The 19,196-nt window shown below is 42.4% G+C and overlaps 1 protein-coding gene across 1 annotated transcript in view; it reads left to right on the top strand.

Moving 5' to 3' along the window:
• tex9 (testis expressed 9) overlaps positions 1-19,196 on the top strand; it is a 59,825-nt gene that overhangs the window by 15,731 nt on the left and 24,898 nt on the right. The window contains exons 6-7 of the mRNA XM_085968758.1: positions 4,532-4,608; positions 7,992-8,167. Of these exons, the coding sequence (XP_085824884.1) occupies positions 4,532-4,608; positions 7,992-8,167 (253 nt within the window). The remainder of the gene's footprint in view (positions 1-4,531; positions 4,609-7,991; positions 8,168-19,196) is intronic.

Below are 19,196 nucleotides of genomic sequence, written 5' to 3'. Positions count from 1 at the left end.
GAGCTTTTAAAATATTGAAAGCAAAAAAGGATATAGACTGCTGAGCGTGTAATAGTAAAACTACTTTACTGCAATAAGATAAGGTGAATGCTTATCTCTGGTACACTACCTACTTTCTGACACTTGATGTTACTAGTCCATCAAATAATAGTCGTGTGTTTTAAAAAATGGCTTTTCACTCTGCATATTCTTGCAAGTTTGAGGTAATTTAACCAAGGATGATATTGGTACATAATTTAAAATAAAGAATTACTCATTGTTTTGAGCCGCCAATATATATTGATTATATATGACCAATCATAGATTATTTATGTTACCTCTACCAATAAATGTTGATGATTTGTAACTTGATTTAGAATATGCAGCAGTTGTATGAATTTACTAATAAGTAAGCAGATGGTCTGTTTATCACAGGTTTCTAATTTCCATCAGATGTTCTAACTCTTCCTGAATGCATATAATTAAGAGTTAAGAAAAAATAGCTCCCATGTAGTATTCCATGTAAAAGCGCTATTAATAATGCTAGAGGACCAGTAAGTGATCAGTAATGTCTACTACTCACTCTACTGTACTTTAAACATTGCAGTACCTTCTTTGTACCCATGTGAGAAAACAACTCTAATTTATTCAATAACTTGAATGATCACCATGAATATTTATGAGAATAATATTTGCGATGAGACAATGGCATCATGTTAGAGGCTCCACAAAACAGCAGGTAATCCCGTTTGGATGTATATGATGCTCAAATTTCTCCATGAATAGACTAGACAGCCAAGCATTTAAAACTCCTGCTCGAACATGCTTTCAATAGCTCTGTTAAAATATTAATGGATATCCTGTGATGTTACATAAATAAAGATTGGGTATTTGCACATTGCAGCTACATAAATAAAGGTGCTTTTTCTCTGTTCTGCAGTTACACAAGAGAAATTCAGTAGTTGAAATTAAGAAACACACAATATACAATATAACATACATAAAATATACATTATAGAAAAATATGCAATTATATAAATGTATTAAATTATATAAAATGTACATTAGCTATAAATATATCTAATGTATTATAAAATATATATAAAATTATTGTAAATAGATATCCAATTATAAATCTAAATGTATTCAATTACAAATATATATCACCAATTGTAATGTAATTATAAGTATATAGAATTATAAGTATCTATTTAATTAACATTTTTGTATTTGTCTTTCATCCATAGAATGTGGGATTTTTTTCAAATTCCATAGGGTGCAAAGCATACTGATTGGTTCTGTTTCCTCACTACCTCTTTCCATTCACTAAAACACAGTCCATGAATATAGGCAACCACTTCAAAAACAATCAAATCAGTGATTTTTATTTTGAGAGGCCACATTGGTTCTTCATCCATCCCAGTATACACGCTTAATATAAAACTTATGTAATTATTAAACACATTTATAAAAAAAAATTAAACGTACACATTCCATATTAGAAATATCCGTCCTCTGCACAGATCTGTCCCTTTCTTGAGTTTGGAAACTTAAACTGGTCTTTGAGTCCTGATATTTTTTGGGCCTCCACACCTACATGACAATGTCATGCTGGCCTTTTGCAAGGACCGCTTGTATATGAAGTTCACACTGTGATTTCCTACTGAGCTGCCCATACTTTCTAATCACAGTCTTGCTGTGGATAACCTGCTTTAAAGGTAATAAGAAACTTTTCATTTTTTTTTTGTTCTCGGATTGCTGCCATTTTATAAGATAACATGGCTTGCTTTGCTGAAAGACATGTTTTTGTGCTGTTGGGAATGGTGCCCATTGCTGATTGATTAATTTATTTATTTGTTTTTTTATTCACTCCCATTATATCCGTCTCTACATTTCAGACAAACTTTGATCGCATTTTCTAAGATTAGAAATCCTACATTTTTAAAAAAGACAAGAGATTCGAATTTAACATATTGGTGAAGAAAAGTGTCAGATTCATGCAGGCATTCGGCTGAGGATGCATGTGTTGTGGGATATCAGTGAGATCAAGATGGTAGCAAGGTCGGCAAGAAGCAAAGGAGAGGCTGCCACTACAGGAGGGTTGGGGGTGGGGTGGGTGGAGGGGAGAAGAGAAAAGAAGTTGGTTAAAATGTTGTCCTGCAGTATTGCATGGAATCCGATCACTGGGAGAATGATGGAAGCATGAGTTGCATGATTCCCACACACCAGTCAAGTTACTAGAAGGTGACAAGTGGAGTGACCCTCTCAAATGGCCAGAATAGGACCTGAGCTCGTTTTTAACGATATCCAGTAGTTAGATATTTTCTCTCAAATGTACAGTTTGCTTAGAAACCCTCTTCGTGCTGAATTATGAATTTGAGCCCTATTGCTGTGGGGACGCACCAAGGCCAGTCATTTACCACAGAAAGTGATGGTTGGGAAACTCTCACTTTAATTATTTTGGGCACTTCCTATCAGCTAGTTTCAGAGTTTAGTAGCCATGGCAGATACCAAGTAGCTTGCCTGTTTTTGCTAAGATGCATGTTGTGTGGTGGTGGGAGAGGAGAGATCAAACAGAGAATAACTTTAAAATAATTTTTTCCACAAATTTAGCAAAACACTGTATTGCCGCATTTGTAACTCTTTCAAAATACTTTTGGTTTAAGAAAGCATTGGGAATCATTTATTCTTATTGACTCAAATGTATTTTGGAAAATGTATGCAAGACTTATCAAAAGGTGACAGTGATACTCAACACCATCCTGGAAAAAGCAGTCCGCTTGATCGGCACTCCATCTACCACCTTAAACATTCACTCCCTACACCACTGGTGCAACATGGCTGCAGTGTGTACCATCTACAAGATGCTCTGCAGCAATTTGCCAAGGCTTCTTCGACAGCACCTCCCAAACCCACAACCTCTACCACCTAGAAGGACAAGGGCAGTAGGCGCATGGCAACACCACCACCTCCAAGTCACACACCATCCTGACTAGGAAATATAGCACCGTTCTTTCACTGCCGTTGGGTCCAAATCCTGGAACTCCCTCCCTAACAGCACTGGGAGTACCTTCACCACAAGGACTGCAGCGGTTCAGGAAGGTGGCTCACTTCTCAAGGGCAATTAGGGATAGGCAATAAATGCTGGCTTTGCCACTGACGCCCACATCCCATGAACGAATAAAAAAAAAAAAAAAGCTGACAGTTTTAATGGGATCAGTCTAATGCTACAGTCACTTTTACTGTGAATTGAAGCACAGAGTTAGGCCTCATTAGGGAGCTTTTACCTTAAGAAAAAGATGATCCAAACAGATAATTTTAAGGGCTCAGCTCCATCGTATTAAAACAAGAGTATGTTATGCAATACAATGTTAGGCAATGAGTGTTTCTAGAGCAACTTTATTAAACTACTTTTCTGAACTTTGAAATGATTGAACAAAACTATTGATAATCAAAGAGAGCAGTTGACACTAAGGGTGCGATCTTGCCAGTCCTAGGGAGGCGGGTATGGAGGCAGGACTGCTGGGAAAATGGCATAATTTGGGGGCGGGTGCCCGTCCTGCCTCCATGCCATTTTCCTGGGAGGCGGGTAGCCGTCCTGCGCCGGGTCTTGTCTCCTTGGAGGCGGGAAGGGATTAAAGCCTATTAACAGGTAGTTAACAGTCAGAAAATAGGATTATCCCCTTTTTGCCCTCAAAAGTGCGGGCTTCCCGAAGGCTCTGAAACCCGCCAGGTCAGCGAGGCGAGTAGGGGGTCTGCGGGGGTCGGGGGTTGCAAAAGTGTGCTGTGAAGGTAAGTGATGGGTGCAAGAGCAGAGAGGTGAGTATCTGAGGTAAGTGCAAAGTGTTAGTTGAAGTGTACTTACCTTTGTTTCTTCCTGCAGGCTTCAGTTGTTTCTTCCTGCAGGCTTCAGTTGGTGTGTATGTGGAGAGTCTTGGACTTCCGCGTTGGAGATGACAGATGGCCGTTGCATTCTCCAATGCAACAACCATCTCATTTCTGCAAAAGAAAGAAGTTTGATGAGGCCTTGAATTCAAGACCTCATCAAACTACAGAGAATGTCACTGTTTGACAGCTTCACAGATTTTTGACAGATGAAACGTCATACGTTGACGTTCTCTGCAACCGGCTTTCCCTTAATTGGCCTGCTAAGCCCGCTGGGTGGGCTTAACAAGGTCAATCAAGGGAAAATAGCGTGGGTTGGCCCGAAGTTGTTGGAGGCGGGACTGAAACCCAACAAGTGGGAGTCCCGCTTCGAAAAACTCCCCATTGACAAAATCACCCCCATAGTAGCAGAGTCTCGTGAGTTTTAAGGTGCTTTTACACTGCCTATTTCCTACTGTTTCTGTTTAGGGAGAGTTCCCTTTATGGAGTTTTCAGACTTTTTGAATGTATTTGGTCAATTCTAACTTTAAATACTATCAAACGAAAGAAACTGCTAATGTACAAGATTGTACATCTAGGTCCATCTAGTACATAATGTTCTAGATGGACCTTGAAGTACTCACCATTTAGTGGGACTAATTGTGGGTTTTTTCGTTGTGTACTTCAGAACAAAAGTAAGTTTGGATTGAAAAGCACACAGCAAAGCAGACCATGTTCAGCAAATAAAGGAAAGAAAATGACAAGGTAACGTTTTCAACATCTCTATACCATAAATTTAATTTAGCATTGAGTATTTGGAAAACCCTACAAGCAAAATATTATTTGTGCAGTGCATATTTGATGCTAATACATAGTAAGCACATTTCATAACACCACGGTGCTAAAAAAATCTATTTTTATTTAGCTTCCAGATTGCTTTGTGCTACTTGTGTTTGAATGGAAGTGCAGGATGGGGAGAGGAGAAGTGGCTGCAAGTTATGGGGATTAAAGACAGTTATCCACTATTCAAACGATAATCTTTCACTTTTGTTTTTAAAAGATTAATCAGAAAGGCATCTATAACCACAACCCCTCACCTTACTGTAGTTTTTATACAAGGATTGCCAGTATAGCAGTTCCTGAGTGTGTTACTTGTGTTGGTAGTCTGATGGCTATATATGATGGCTAAACAATTTAAAAAAAAATTAAGTGATAGTAATGTTTTATGTAATGTATCGGGGTATTTCCCTGACCCTTATTTCTTATAAGAATTATTTTGACACATAATTTGGATTGTCATACTGATCTAGATTATCATGACAGTAACATTGTTCGGCAGTGGCTAATCTTGACTAGTATACACTAATGTAATTTCTTAATTGTGTTTTCTCTACACTGATCCTTTGCTTTTATTTATTTTCCAGTGGTTATATTTTCTTCCCTTCTTTAGGCCCAATCTATGGCCATGCCTAGAACAGACTTTTGCCCAGACCTTTAATCAATTTTTAAAAAATTATTCACGCGATGTGGGCATCGCTGGCAAGGCCAGCATTTATTGCCCATCCCTAATTGGTGGTGGTGAGTCACCTTCTTGAACTGCTGCAGTCTGTATGGTGTGTCGTAGCAGTTTGAGACAACTGAGTGGCTTGCTAGGCCATTTAAGGGCAACCACATTGCTGTGGGTCTGAAGTCACACAGGCAGATTTCCTTCCCTAAAGGACATTCGTGAATCAGATGGGTTTTCACAACAATGTGGTAGTTACATGCTCACCATTGCTGATACTAGCTTTTATTGATTTAATTAACTGAATTTAAATTCCCCAGCTGCCATGGTGGGATTTGAACTCATGTCTCGCCGATCATTAGTCCAGGCCTCTGGATTACTAGCCCAATAACATAACCACTATGCTACTGTTCCCATTGTATTTATAACCATTCACTAAGGAATATGCAAAAACAGCAGTGACCCGTTTTCTATTCAATTTGATCATTTTTCCCTGTGGAGAAACACTTTTCTCTGTGGATAACCTGACTGAGATCAGAAATTCACCATGGATGAAATAGTTAGTTTAGATCTACACCCTAACACTCTGTGTTGAAGTATGTTGATACATCAGTGCACTGGGCCAGCTGGTTAATACACCATATTAATTTTTTTTGCATATAAGCAAGTACAATAGGCTAAGTTAAAAATGTATTGCCAGAGTAAAGGCCAAAATTAAGTTCATTCATTCATTTCTATGTCCTCCTGTGCATTGTGATAGTAATTTTGCATTTGTTCTTAAATTACGACTGCTTTGAGTTAAAATTCAGTATTTATGAACTCCTCCTGCTTTTCTTCTGCTCAGTGGTACACCTTTGCTTTAGAGTGTGCATAGTTTTGTGATTGGATACCATATACTATCTACTTTGCACTACTTTCAGTAAAGTTACATTATAAATAATTTAAAGAGGCCTTGTTACATTAGTTATGTTATAAAATATGATCAGGCTTTTTTGTGGGGAGGGCAGTAAAATTGGAATTTTGTGACAATTCTAAGATAAAAGTAACATTTTCTTTAACTCGTGTAACAATTTTAGATTAAAGTAGCATGTCCATTTAACCACTTTAACAGAGGAAATAATTGTACAATAGTTCTTAAAAAAGAAAGTAACATTGTGGGTATTATAACACATTGGATCACAAGCGAGAACTGCTAGTCATGGGGCACAAGTTTGATCACCAATTCCTGTGAATTCCCAGTCTCATCCAGTTGCTGGGGGAGATACCAAACAATGGCCAGATGTCTCTAATCAAGGAGGAGGAAACTTAGATAGGCGGCCTTCATTGGGACACTCTTGTACGGCTCCAGTCAGGCGAGAGCAAGGCCTATGTGATAGGTACAGTAATTTGAGGAACTGCCAAACATCACCAGTACAACATGAGACTTTCCCGAACAACATTTAAACATTAACCTTGCATCTCTTTTTAGTTAGCAACCTGGGAAGGCTGGGGCAAATTGTTTGCAAAGCTGGTGTGCAGTTTTTTATACATGTCCCTTGGCTTTGCTTGTTTCCCTTTAGTGGGAGTAGTCGTTTGGAAAGGTCTGCTCCCAGTGCTGCTCCTTGGTAGATAAATCTTAAATGCATCAAAGACAGAGCAGCAATGAGAGCTAATTCAATCCTGCTAAATTCAAACACACAATGGCATTGGCATAAAAAATAATTCAATGCATATGTGACAACAGATTTTCCCTTAAATTTACTTTGTGCCATTGCAAACAGCCTCTCCAGGCTGCTGACTATTTAATAGGAGGGAAAACTGGGCTAAAACAGGAAAAGGAATGGACGAGGTGGGGGGGTGGTGGGTGGGGGGGGGCGGGCAGGGAGGCTGCAAGGGATTGTAAAACCAGGGATACTACCATGGCTTTGCAGGCTAATAGCAAAGGCTTATGACTCACATATGACCCATGGGCCATAGTTTGAACGCCTCTGGCCTATACGAAGGCAAGATTAATAGTTTAATGTATATTGTAATAACACAGTCATTACATTAAACTCTGGATCGCTGCAATTATAGCAATTTATACCTGGCCTGTATCCCAAATATTATTTTGTTGGTGGTTGTCCCACTGCCCTTAACAGATATATACAGCCTTTCTTGGAAAAGAGTGTATCCAATTTGGGAAGGCTAAATATCAAATGACATTTGGGTTAATTTGTCAAAAGCGCGTTCACATGTCTGAGCAGCCAGATGTGTAATTGGGATGATGAACTTTTGAAATAAGTGAAAATACTGCTGATATATATTTGTTTTCACTCCATAAATTCAAACCAGATTTATTACAGTTTGATGCTGAAACAGTGTATACAGCTGAATTACAAATTATATTCTTAGACTGTTGAGTTTTTGTATATGTTTTATACTTATTCTATTGTACATAATTATAGTAATTAAGCCACTAATTTCTATGGTGCAATATTTGCTAAACATTTGACATTATGCCTAGGTGAACATTTCTTGACTACATTTGAGCTTTATTTTTTCTTAACAATTTGTATTTTGGGGAGTCCGAGTTTTAAATGTGTTAGTTCCAGAAGAGCAAATTCATATTCTGAACTGGAGATAGGAAATTCAATACTAAAACATTTAATTTTTTTAATTTTAGTGCTAAACACAGAACTATTGAATTACACGTAGCTGATGATGTAGCAGTTCCAGAGGACTTTTCCAATTTCTCCCTTGCAAAGACAATTAGTAAGATTGAAGGTCAACTGGAGGATGGCTTTCCTGCTGCTGTGGAAGAGGAGGTCATGCCCAGCATGGGCAATGAAATGGGCACAGGTGGGTCTGAATTCATTGCATTGTTATTTGTCTGCATTAATCAAATCAAATCAAATCAAATCAACTTTTATTGTCATTGTTAGTGCACAAGTGCAGTACAACGAAATGTACGCTTGCGGCTCCCGAGAGTGTACATTTAGATTAAGACATTTAAACATTCAACATACATTTGGCTTGTAATACATTAACATAAACATAACCATAATAAAGTGCATTGGCAGATGTGCAGGCTTTAGAGTTTATTTGTGGAGTTCAGTAGGATGACAGCCCTGGGAAAGAAGCTGTTCCTAAATCTGGTCGTACGGGTGCGAATGCATCTGTAGCGTCTCCCAGATGGCAGGAGGGCGAACAGACTGTGGCTGGGGTGGGTAGGGTCTTTGATGATGGACCGTGTTCTTAAAAGCTGCAGTACTCTTTCAAATCCGATCCCAAAGGGGGGTCCGATCCCTGGCCCTGGGGGAGAGTGGGGTGGGGGGAGGGTTTATATGGGGTGGGCGGTCTGATGGTGGGGGAGCTTGTGGGGCCGGGAGGAAGTACTCCTGCACTTCCTGGCCCACAAGAAGTGCTCCCCAAGGCTGTCCTCGCCTCGTTGCAGCTGCTGGGTTTCCTGAGGCCCGGGAAACCCAGCCAGTCAGTTAAACCTGGAAGTCGGTGGGTTGGAGCCGGCTTCCCGACATACTTCGGTTTTTTTTTGCCCATTGAACCACCCCCCCCCACAGCTGCACCTGCTGCCACCCACTTTACCAAGTTAAAATCCCCCCCCTTATTTCTGCATTCACTCAGGTTCAGTTAAATGATTGAAGATTTTAAGTAATTAATTTTATAACTGGACATCACCAACATTAATCTGAAGCGAGAGAGAACAAGAGACTGTTTTTGTTTTGTAGCTCCTGAGTCAGCAGCATTGGAAAACACATTTTTGCCAATGTAATTACTTAGAAATGAACAGCATGAACTAAGTTTTCTATGAATTTAATAACCGCTGTGAGTCTGTTTTGCTGAATAATGTTGCAAAGTCTAAAACTTCATTCTATTTTAACCCTCATCATCGTTATAATGTCCTTCAGCAGTGGGTCGTCTCCGAAAAGTATTTTAGTGCCCAGCATCCTTGCAACTGTTCACACATGTAACAAGAAGGGGAACGTGAGAAGCAACAGAAAGCATTAAAGTGACACTACTTGCCCATGTTCTTACAAACACTCAAGCAAGTGTAGATGATGGGAACTAGACTGCTTGCACTCTGCAGTAAGTCCCTGAAATCAGTAAAAAGAGTCGTTTGTTTTTCCTAAAGCAAGTGCATGTTAATAATTGGAATGCCTAAAACAGAGGGAGGTTTAATAATTGTTCAAGAGTTTATTACTGCAGCACTGAATTCGTTAAAAATTTTTTTTTTTCCCTTTTTCTGCCAATATTCCGTTCTATTCTTTGCCTCTTCCACCTCTCATAATGGCATTGACCCCTCGCTGGGGTATGATTCCACAAGCGTTGCTTACCCTCCAATACCTCACCTGAGTGTCGGTATGCTATTTGACCACCACAGCCAAGCCTGATCCTGCCTTCCCCTGATGCCCATTCAATCTGTCCATTTTTCCTCTACCTAACTCTGGAATACTGAGTTCAGTTGCCACTCCCCCTGTTGAGACCAGCTAACTCAGCACAGGCCAGGAACTTTCCGAGTGTCAATGGCTCAGACACTTAGGGCTGGATTTTCTCAGCTGGTTGCCGGGTTCCAGTCCCGCTCCCAGCTGCAGTCGCTCTGTCAAAGGGATTTTCCCTCGATTGGCCTTGTTAAGCCCACCCAGCGGACTTCCCGGCCAATTAACAGGAAGCGGGTCTGATGACTTCATTTGATGACGCGTCATCAGCCGGTTTCCTTAAAGGGACCACGTCCACATAGAGTTTGACAGTTGTTCTTTCAGTGTTCTACAGTATTGAGGTGCTGCAAACACGGACAAGCACTGCACAGAGGTGGACAGTTGCACTCAGGCTCTCCAGTGACTCCCTCCATATGCTTATGGAGGGAGTCACAGCACGCAGGGAGGTTCTCTTCCCTTCCAAGGGCGGAAGAGACCTCCCCAGGACACCAAAGCAGCCTGGTTGCACATTGCACATGAGGGCTAAAGCAGGGATGTCGTCAGGAGTCCCTGGCTGCAGTGGCGCCAAGCCATTCAATGATCTCGGTGGATCATGAAACGTTACTGCAAAGCCACACTCGACCTCATCCTGCTGTGTCACTCAACACATCCCCATCACTGCCTTCCCTACCCTACTCCTGCACATCCTTACTCACACCAACTTACCTTGCACCTCCACCCATCCCTCTCTATCTACATTATCCCGTCCCTGTCTCACTAGCCACCCCTCACACTCGCCCTCATCCTACTGCAAGCATATCAATTAACAACACACAAGGGTAGGCACTTGAGAGGTTTAGCCAATGCCCATGTGAAGTTTCTGGTCATGTGTTGTCATACAGTGAAATCTATATTTTCAACACTGCCCCTTATTGGACAGATCTGTGCGCACCTTGAGAAGTGTCTTACTGAGTTCCAGTGAATGTTGAGACACAACTTTCCCTCCCCAACTGCCTCCCCCCCCCTGCTGTCGTGCTGAGTGTGCATGGAATGGCTTGGACATTAAAGGGATGCTTTATGGTGCTGGTGTGGGATGGTGTCAACCTAGCGCATCATGTGGCAGCCAGGGTTTACAGCGTCAAGTGAAGTAAATCTGGCCATGGTGATGCCATCGCTGGCCTCCCGGGCAGCAATGTTGTCAGGGGCTGATGCTCTGTGTCCTGTGCAGCATCAGGTGATGGCAGAGAAGGTTGGTGTTGTTGTTGGTGCTGCTGGTGTGCCTGGTAATGTTGGTGTTGGGGCTCATCATGGAAGGAATCAGAGGAGCAAGGTGAGATTGTTTCTAGGGCACTGATGTTGCTGCAATAGATGGCAGCTGCAGGTGAGATGACAGAAGCAATCTGTCAGTGGTGAGAGAGGTTGTTCCAATGAGGTGGCACTGGATATACAGTTGGCTCTAAACACTTGCAAGCTAAAGAAATCTTTATATGTCTTACAAATGCAGTAACCAACAGTTTCTCCGCTCTGAAACTGACCATCTGCAACATGGCATCCTTTACACCACTTCTGCAGCTGTCAGCTTATCAGCTACATCAGAGCAGACTCAACTCACGCCAGGGTGAGCTGGCGTGTTCCCCGAGCAGCGGGTAACCCGTGGGGGAGAATGTAAAATTGGAAGGAAGCCTCAAAATGCCATTAAATTGGCTCTTAACAAGCCATTTTATGAGCTCAATTGTCTTCCCCCGCCGCTTGGTGTCGGGTCAGTTCTCCGCTGACAGACCCGACACCTGGGAGATTGGCCGGGTGGGGTGCACAGAGATAGATCACTGCGCCTGAATGGTGTGGCCCAAGGTGCAGCCGATATTGGTCCTCAGGCTTCATTACCATTGAGCCGGCGAGTTATGGACAGTAACAGTCAGCTCTCCGGCCAAGCGCAAATGATGAAGGGGGTGATCGGGTCATGAGGCACTATGTGGCCTAATTTCTAGGCCTTAATGCCTTCACCAGGCGAGATATCAGGATGTCTGGTTCACAACTAGAATGGAAGCGCCCACCAGTTATACAGTAGTTAAGACTCAGATTTCACTTCAGTTACCTGAATTCTCACTATCAACATTTCTGTAAAGAAATGTAGACACACACCAGTTCTAAAATGGCATATGTGTAATGATGGATTAAATTCAAGATGCTTAGCTAAATTGAATCAATTTACAGGAAACTTTGTGCTATCTGGCACCGACGGGACCGAGCTGTTGCCGTCCCATCAAAACTGCCGGACAAACCAGCGCTAATGTTGAAACATTCTGTATCTGGCAACAAACCCTGTTGCTTAGCAACAGCTTCTAAACAGTCGGCCGTACCTTGCAAGTGTCTCTGTAGCTTAGCAACAGCTTCAGTGAGACCTTGCAGAGCCTGACTGGTGAAAAAAAAGCAACGAAAAGAAAAAAAACCTAACGAAACGGCTCCTGATTTTTGCCGGTGGCTCGAGCATTCTGGGCAGTTAACCTCCGGATAAACCAAAGTTTCCTGTATTTTAAACTATTTTCCATAATGACATAAACTGTGATTGGCTTACTGTATAAGAATATTCTTTCGGAATCTATTTTGAAAAACTGATTATGATAAAGGTTATAATAAATCTGTAAGCTGTGGAAAAAAGCCCAGTATAAACCAGGAATCTGTTCCAGTGTTATGAAAAAAGAACCTAGGGCCAAAAATGCAGAGGCAGAAAGGTTTTGCATTCCACCAGATGATCACTTGTTGATTTCCTTTCTGATTTAACAAAACTATTCGTGTGGGCGTGGTTTGCCCAGCAAGATGAGAAGGAGATCAAGACCTTGGCTGTATGTGCAGTTGTGGAACCAAATAGCTTTGGATAAGGCTGGTGGATTATTAGTGTCATCTTCTGTAACATCAGGCTCAGTTTTACTGATCTTTGTTTGATGTACTGCCAGCGGGTATATCCTTGCAGGCTGCACTCAATGCTTAAACAAAAGCTGCAATCTGTGCATAATCTGAGGTTCATATTACAGCAAGACATTTGTTTGTATGGAAAGATCAGTTCTGGTTCCAAACATATGCATGTGAAAAATGGACTTTTGTTACCATTCCAGACCTCAGTGGGGACGGTTTGACCATTGCAGGGTACGGAGACTGGCGGCAGCTTTAATGTTTCAGATTCAAAATACTGAGAACTTGATGGGAATGGGTTCAGGCGCAGTCTCTATCCGTGAAACCACAGAACTAACATATTGGGGAGAATTTTAACCTAAAAAAACAGGTGGGTTGGGGGGCGTGTGGGTAGTTAAAGTGTTAAAAATCTGAATACCGACCTGAAGCCACCTCCAACTCGCTCACTTCCGGTTTTAACGGAGGCAGCACGGAGGGGGCGGACAGCCAATCTGCTGCCAGGAGGTGAGTCGTCTATTTAAATATAATGAGGCTGGAAGCCTCTGCTTTAACCTCCATTTTGTATTTAACTTTAGCTGGTCGGGTTTTGCACACCTCGTAAAACTCGCCAGCTACAGCAAGACGAGGACTGCTGGATCCAGGACTTAAGTACCTTTACACCTGCCTCCTGGATCCAGGATCCCTCCCACGAGGCCTCCAATTCCCCCCCTTCCCCAGGCCATCAATCCTCCCCACACCCCGGCCTTCAATACCAACCATGAGGCCTCTGCTGGTGATCTTTGCAGACATCGCCTGCTCCTCCCAGCCCGCGATCTCTATATACACACCTCCGTGCTCCTCCTGGCCCCCGATCCTCATGATTCTCTTCCCCCCCAGCTCCTCTGTCCGGCTCCGGATCCTCGCGATTGCCCCCCCCCGCTCCTCCGGCTCGCAATCGACTTGTTGACACCCCCCCCACGTGATCTCTCCCTCCCTGAAATCTACTGAAATTGACTGAAATCTACCTACTGACAGTTTTAATATCGACATAATCTGCAACAAATTCCTATAGTGTCAATTTTCAAAGTTCACAAGGGAGGGGAGAGTACATACCCAACCCGGAGACATATTACAACAGCTACAGTACTTTGTACGGGTACATTGAAGTAACAGCATTTTGAAATTAGAATGAAATGACATGAAGATCAAATTAAAGAAAGACAAAGACCTAATTTTTTCAATGTGAAAAAACATTTTAAAATACTCATTGAAATTCTTGGGGAAACTCAGTTTTAAAGAATTACCTTTTTTGTTTTTCAGTTTGTATCCGTTAAATTCATGTCAGCACAAAAGATCACGGAATGGTAAGCGCAAATTGCATTCCACGCAACTCGAATTTCCATGATCTTTTGCGCTGGTTTTAAAAACATCACAAAACTGGCCATGCCCCCAGGGTGAATTAAGCACCATTGGGAGTTTCTGCTAATTGCACTCGTTTGCAAGCATAAGAACATAAGAAATAGGAGCAGGAGTAGGCCAATCGGCCCCTCGAGCCTGCTCCGCCATTCAATAAGATCATGGCTGATCTGATCCTAACCGCCAATCCACTATCACAGAACCATCTCCTGAATCTAACAGAATTAGACACACGAAATAGGAGCAGGATCAGGCTACACGGCCCCTGGGCCCACTCCGCTACCCACAGGGCCATGACCAATCCGAATCTAGACTCGTGTCCAAATTCCTGCCCGCTCCCCGTAACCCTTAATTCCCTTTACTTCGAGGAAACTGTCTATTTCTGTTTTAAATTTATGTAATGATGTAGCTTCTACAGCTTTTTGGGGCAGCATATTCCATGGACTTACCACCCTCTGAGTGAAGTAGTTCCTCCTCATCTCAGTTTTGAAAGAGCAGCCCCTTATTCTAAGACTGCCCCCTAGTTCTAGTTTCACCCATCATCGGGAACACCTTCCCTGCACCCACCCGATCCAACCCCTTCACAATCTTTTATATGTTTCAATAAGATCGCCTCTCATTCTTCTGAACTCCAATGAGTAGAGTCCCAATCTACTCAACCTCTCCTCATATGTCCATCCCCTCATCCCCGGGATTAACCGAGTGAACCTTCTTTGTACTGACTCGAGAGCAAGTATGTCCTTCCTTAAGTATGGACACCAAAACTGTACGCAGTATTCCAGGTGCGGGCTCACCAATACCTTGTACAACTGAAGCAATACCTCCCTATTTTTATATTCTATCCCCTTAGCAATGAAAGCCAAAATTCCATTGGCCTTCTTAATCACTTGCTGCACCTGCATACTAACCTTTTGAGTTTCGTGCACCAGGACCCCCAGATCCCTTTGTACTTCAGTACTTTCCAGTTTCTTGCCATTAAGATAATAACTTGCTCTACGATTTTTCCTGCCAAAGTGCATAACCTCACACTTTCCAGTATTGTATTCCATCTGCCAAATCTCTGCCCACTTACTTAGCCTGTCTATGTCCCCTTGCAGGTTTTTTATGTCCTCCTCACTCACTACTTTCCCTCCCATCTTAGTATCATCTGCAATCTTTGATATGTTACACTCGGTCCTCTCCTCCAAATCGTTAATATAGATTGTAAAGAGTTGGGGACCCAGCACTGACCCCTGCGGAACACCACTAGTTACTGATTGCCAGTCTGAGAATGAACCATTTATCCCAACTCTCTGCCTTCTGTTAAATAGCCAATCCTCTATCCATGCCAGAATATTACCCCCAATCCTGTGATTTTTTATCTTAAGCAACAATCTTTTGTGTGGCACCTTGTCAAATGCCTTTTGGAAGTCTAAATACACTACGTCCACTGGTTCCCCTTTATCCACCCTATATGTTACTTCCTCAAAGAACTCCAGCAAATTTGTCAAACATGACTTCCCCTTCATAAAACCATGCTGACTTTGTCCTATTAAATTATGATTATCCAAATGTCCTGTTACTGTCTCCTTAATAATGGACTCCAAAATTTTACCTACCACAGATGTTAGGCTAACCGATCTATAGTTTCCAGCCTTCTGTCTACTGCCCTTTTTAAATAAGGGTGTTACATTAGCAGTTTTCCAGTCTGCCGGGACATTTGCTGAGTCCAGGGAGTTTTGGAAAATTATTACCAATGCATCCACAATCCCTACCGCCACTTCCCTCAAGACCCTAGGATGTAAGCCATCAGGTCCAGGTGATTTATCCGCCTTGAGTCCCATTATTTTACCGAGTACCACTTCCTTAGTGATTTTGATCGTGTTTAGTTCCTCCCCCCTTTAGCCCCCTGTTTGTCCAGTGTTGGGATATTCTTAGTGTCCTCTACTGTAAAGACTGATACAAAATATTCATTCAGTGTTTTTGCCATCTCCATATTTCCCACCATTAATTTCCCAGTCTCATCCTCTAAGGGACCAACATTTACTTTAGCCACCCTTTTTCTTTTTATATAACTATAAAAACTCTTACTATCTGTTTTTATATTTTTTGCTCATTTACTTTCATAATCTATCTTCCCTTTCTTAATCAATCTTTTTGTTATTTTTTGCTGTCTTTTAAAGTTTTCCCAATCCTCTATCCTCCCACTAGATTTGGCTACCTTATATGCCCTTGTTTTTAGTCGAATACTATCCTTAATTTCTTTACTTAGCCACGGATGGCTTTTTCTTTTACATCCTTTTCTTCTCAGTGGAATATATATTTTTTGGAAGTTGTAAAATAACTCCTTAAATGTACACCACTGATCATGTATCGTCTTACCCTTTAATCTATTTTCCCAATCCACTCTACTCAATTCCGCTCTCATACCTTCATAGTCTCCTTTATTCAAGCTTAGCACGCTTGTTTGAGATCCAACCTTCTCACCCTCTAATTGAATATGGAATTCAACCATGTTATGGTCACTCATTCCAAGGGGATCCTTTACTAGGACATTTTTAATTAATCCTGTCTCGCTACACAGGACCAGATCCAAGGTTGCTTGCCCCCTGGTCGGTTCAGTTACATACTGCTCAAGAAACCCATCCCTAATACACTCAATGAACTCATCCTCAAGGCAGCCCTGCCCAATTTGATTTGTCCAATTAATATGATAGTTAAAATCCCCCATAATTATAGATGTTCCCTTATTACAAGCCTCAACTATTTCCTGATTGATACTCCGTCCAACAGAGTTGCCACTGTTCGGAGGCCTATAGACTACGCCCACTAGTGTTTTTTTCCCCTTATTATTCCTTACCTCCACCCAAACTGTTTAATTATCCTGATCTTTTGACCCAATATCATTTCTCTGTATTACAGTGATTCCGTCCTTTATTAACATAGCCACCCCACCTCCCCTTCCTTCCTGCCTGTCCTTCCTGATCGTTAAATAACCTGGTATGTTTAATTCCCAGGCAGTGTCACCCTGCAGCCATGTTTCTGTAATGGCCACAAGATCATACCCATATGTAGTTATTTGTGCCATTAACTCGTCTGTTTTGTTACGAATGCTACGTGCATTCAGATAGAGAACTTTCAAAGATGTTTTGTGACACTTAGTTCCTGCTTTTGCCCTTTTTATTACCTTCGAGGAGGCTCCATAAATTAAAGCAGGAACTTTTGGGCACGAGGACCCTAATAGGTACGTTTTGAAAGGAACTCACTATTGTACCCCAATCTAACTAGAAAATAGTTTGGTATATTTAAAAAAAATCATTTTCAGTAATTTAAAATTGGTTTACTCACAGGGGGTGGATTGACACTGTGAATTAAAATGTTTATTTTTTGTGATTAGACCCATTTTCACCTGTATTAATCAAACTTTACCAAGTTACCACTCTTAAATATCTCAAGGAATATTTTTTTAAAGCAAAATTTTTTTTTTTTAATGACATTTTAAAACACTGCCAGATTGCGCTGGTTCATGGCAGATTTCTCATTAGGCGATTATGCAAATGAGTGAGTGGAAACTCGGAGGAATAAAACACTTTTCAAAACAGGCGCAATTGGCGCCGGAATCGCCAATTGCGCCCAAAGTGGAAACTCTACCACATAATGTTTTTTTGTTTGGCTCAATGGTGCACTACATGCTGCATTTACCTGGAGAGACATCCTGGGAGCCTACACACCACAGGATAATGCTGTAGTTTGCGAGCATACCTCTTTGGATAACCCTTACTGTTTTCTTGTATATTTTGTGTGACTATACCCTTACTGATATCTGGGTTGAGCAGGAAAATGCTCCCCTTTTTTAGATCAAATTGTGCCTGTAGTTGCTGGTAGGTCTGCATTTCTTCCAGTTCAGGAGCTACATTGTTTGTTCCATCCTTTGCCATATATGAAACCCCATCACCTGTAGGAATGCCTGGGTTACTTTGAAATGTCAGTGTTGTCGCCCCCGGGTGTTCTGAAGCATCTGCAGGCTTATTTTGTAAAGTGGGTGGTTCTGCTTTGGGGGGGAGGCACTCCTTCCTTTGATCTAAATGAGATGTAGGTTTTAGGGAGGCTCCTGCATCCTGCTTCTGGGCCAGCTGGAAGTGATTAAAGAGGGCTGCTACTACACAGATTTTAACAACTTATACTTGGACCACCTAGTATGATTTACATTTAGATACCAACAACTCACCCTTGTCTGGATTCCTCTACTGTCATGGCTGAAATCAAGAACTTGCTACATGGAAAATCAGAGGCTTAGTGTGATTTTTAGGTTTTCTCCCTTTTCGTTTCCTTCTGTATATTTCTGATCTTGTCCCAGTAGGACTTCCAGTAGCACTCTCTCTAGACGTTGGATTTTTAATAAATTATTTCTAAGGTAGTATGTACTAAAACCATAGGGGGAAAAATTGAGTCGCGCCCGCTTTGGGGCGCTAACTTCGTCGAGGCGCTACTTTTAGAGCCCCGAAAAAACTAGCGCCCCCCACGGACGAAATTCACCGGTAGCGCCCCAAGAGGGAGGCGGGGTGCAACTGGAAGTGCCCCGCCTCCCTTCTGGGGCGCTGCGAGTGAATATCGCGGCGCTACGTGCCGCAGCGCCACGCTCTCTGTGGGGGGTGGGGGGGGGGGCTGCAGAGGAGTCCGGGGACGGCAACGGGGCAGGTGCTGGCAGGCGGCCAGCAACAAAAATGGCTGCCCAGCATCCCCCCCTTTAATTTGCGCCACCCTGGCCACAGGTAGGCCCCCCTGACCCCGTCAAACATAGCGTCTGGCGGTAAGTCAGGGGGCGCTACTGAAGATCGTGGCCGGGGTGCGAGTGGGATGATGACGTCATCGCCGGCAGTGCAGTGCCGCGGGGCGCTAACTGTTATCGCTGCCGCTAACCTCCCGCTGAGTTTCACGGGAGGCATTGGCGGCACCGCGCCCAGGCGCTAGTTGCTTTGCGCCCCGTTAGCGGCCTCTAAGGGTGCTAACAGGAGGCGCAAAGTATATACCAGATTCAGGCATTCATTTAGTTATATTTAGCATTTCAGTGTACATACAGAGATAGCCAATGTAGGTATGATTACATGCAACTCTTCCCTGGTTGTTTCCTTGCTGTATTACAAAGTATTAACAGCACAGATACAGGTCAT

This window comes from Somniosus microcephalus, chromosome 27 (assembly GCF_052327205.1).
Source record: "Somniosus microcephalus isolate GS21.2 chromosome 27, FLI_Smic_1.0, whole genome shotgun sequence".
NCBI classification, from domain to species: domain Eukaryota; kingdom Metazoa; phylum Chordata; class Chondrichthyes; order Squaliformes; family Somniosidae; genus Somniosus; species Somniosus microcephalus.
This window is presented reverse-complemented; position numbering and strand designations above follow the sequence as displayed.